General features: G+C 35.0%; 1 protein-coding gene across 1 annotated transcript; it reads left to right on the forward strand.

The window, feature by feature from the left end:
- The first annotated feature begins 586 nt into the window (after positions 1-586).
- Positions 587-1,981, forward strand: LOC143619517 (uncharacterized). Its single transcript, XM_077091426.1, has one exon. It carries the CDS (start codon positions 587-589, stop codon positions 1,979-1,981), a length of 1,395 nt encoding a protein of 464 aa, XP_076947541.1.
- Positions 1,982-2,388: the final 407 nt, after the last annotated feature.

A 2,388-nucleotide genomic window follows, 5' to 3' on the forward strand; every position in this document is an offset into this window, starting at 1 on the left:
AAGAGTTATTCGCACATGATAAGCTTAATTCAAACTAGGGTAAATAATGTATGCCTTGATATAAGGGGTTATGACACAGATTACAATTACATGTAGCCTTAGGCCATATTTTCTTATCTTATTTCTAGAGGATCATATATACAATTTCTAACAAACCAAAATATTTTCATGAGTTTATACAATAGTAATAAATAGCTTGTGCCATCATCCAAATTCACAAAGATTCAATTGAAAAGTACCTTTTTCTTTTGTGGTTTTTAAATGTCTAATATAATGTAAAATTGTGTTGAAGACCTCACTAAAATTGTTTAAACTTACGTTTCAAAAAAAATTGTTTAAACTTGTTTCGTAAACTTGTTTAACATGTCTAATATAATATGTACTTTTTCTTTTCCTAAACTTGTTTAAACTTGCTTTATCCTCAAATCAGATTGTTAAAAAACCATAAACACATGTTTGTTTATGACAATTAGTTTATTTATGTTTGTTTTTTCTTGTTTATGTATGTTTGTTAACTAAAATTTTGCAATGACTTTAATTTTATGCAACGACTTTAATTTTAGGTACAACATTGATTTTATTGGTCATGGAGTGGCTTACTGATCGAGCATGGATGTATAAAAGGACCAATATTGACGGATCATCAAATTTGGAATACTATAACAACTTGAACAAGTGGTTAGACTTTGTCTATCCTAAAGAAAGTGTTGTGGATCGAAGGGTAACTAAGCGTCGTAAGATAGTACTTGACATCAAATGTCCTTGTTTAAGATGTCAAAATGGCATCTACAGAAATAGAGAAACCGTTGAAGAACACTTGCTTACAAAGGGTTTCATGCCTCGTTATTACACATGGTGTGAACATGGTGAAACTTCCACCCATGAGGTGGGACACTCGCCTACTACTAGGAAATCTATTAGTGATGATGATAATGATGGTTGTAGACAGATGGTGTTAGATAGTATGTATGCATCTGGTTATGATCCAAAAACACACTCAAATCTGGATTCAAATAATTTTGAAGGAGATGCACATAATTCAGAAGCAATGAGATTCTATGACATGTTACAAGTTGCTGATGAGCCTTTATGGGAAGGGGAGAAGGCCACGGATTGTTCAAAGTTACAATCCGCCACAAGTTTCTTGAATTGGAAATCACTTTACAATGTATCAACCGAATGTTATAACCACAACATTTCCATGGTGAAAGCGTTGTTGCCTAAAGGGAATAAGCTACCCGAAAATTTTTATAATAGAAAAAAGAGTTTAGAAAAGCTTTGTCTTCCTAAAGAAAGGATTGATGTTTGCAAAAATCATTGCATGCTATTCTATAAGCAAGATAAGGAATTGACCCAATGTAAATGGTGCGGGGAGTCTTGTTACAAGAGCGTGCAAACTAAGGTACCTCATTTGGTGATGACATACATGCCAATTGGCCCAAGACTTAAGAAGTTGTATATGACTACAAAGACCGCAAAAGATATGACTTGGCACCATGATCACAAAAAAAAGGATAGTAGTATGGCACATCCAAGTGATAGTAAGGCTTGGAAGCATTTTGACTCGAAGAATCCTGACTTTGCGAATGAGATCCGTAACGTTCGTCTTGGATTATGTACCGATGGCTTTAACCCAAATAACACAAACTCAAGCCCTTATTCACTTTGGCCTGTCTTTCTTACAATATATAACTTACCTCCATGTATGTGTTTGAAAGACTCATTTGTTAAATTGTGTTTGGTTATTCCTGGGCGAAAGAGCCCAAGTCAAAACTTAGATGTGTTTCTAAGGCCGCTAATAGACGAGCTAAAAGAGTTATACGAGGAAGGCATTGAAGTTTATGATGCTTATCATAAAGAAAATTTCACTATGAAAGCTATCCTTTTATGGACGGTCAGTGACTTCCCCGCTTATGCAATGTTATCTGGTTGGAGCACACATGGTCACTTGGCTTGGCCACACTGTATGGGAGACACATAAGCTTTTAGGTTGCATGCAGGACGTAAAACAAGTTGGTTTGACTGCCATCGGAGATTTTTACCTCGATCACACCCTTTTCGTAGAGATAAAGATGGATTCCGAGCTAATAAACCTATACCGTCATCATTTGGACCTCCAGTTGAGTTAGATGGTTGGAAAATATATGAACAAGTATGTGACATTCCAAGTGTCTATGAGGGGGTAACACATAACCTAAAGAATAAACTTCCAGAATTTGGTAAAACTCATAATTGGGTAAAGAGAAGCATTTTTTGGGAGCTTGAATATTGGCCCATGTTGTTAATCAGACATAACCTTGATGTAATGCACATTGAGAAAAATGTTTTTGAGAATTTGTTTCAAACCATCATGGATACTGAAAAAAAAAAAGACAATATTAAGGCAAG

Source organism: Bidens hawaiensis, unplaced genomic scaffold (genome assembly GCF_021521415.1).
Source record: "Bidens hawaiensis isolate Kalapana, Puna unplaced genomic scaffold, B.hawaiensis_p1.1 tig00002477_1, whole genome shotgun sequence".
Classification (NCBI taxonomy): domain Eukaryota; kingdom Viridiplantae; phylum Streptophyta; class Magnoliopsida; order Asterales; family Asteraceae; genus Bidens; species Bidens hawaiensis.

Coding starts and splice junctions, on each gene's coding strand:
- LOC143619517 (XM_077091426.1), top strand. CDS start 587: ATGGAGTGGCTTACTGATCGAGCATGGATGTATAAAAGGACCAATATT.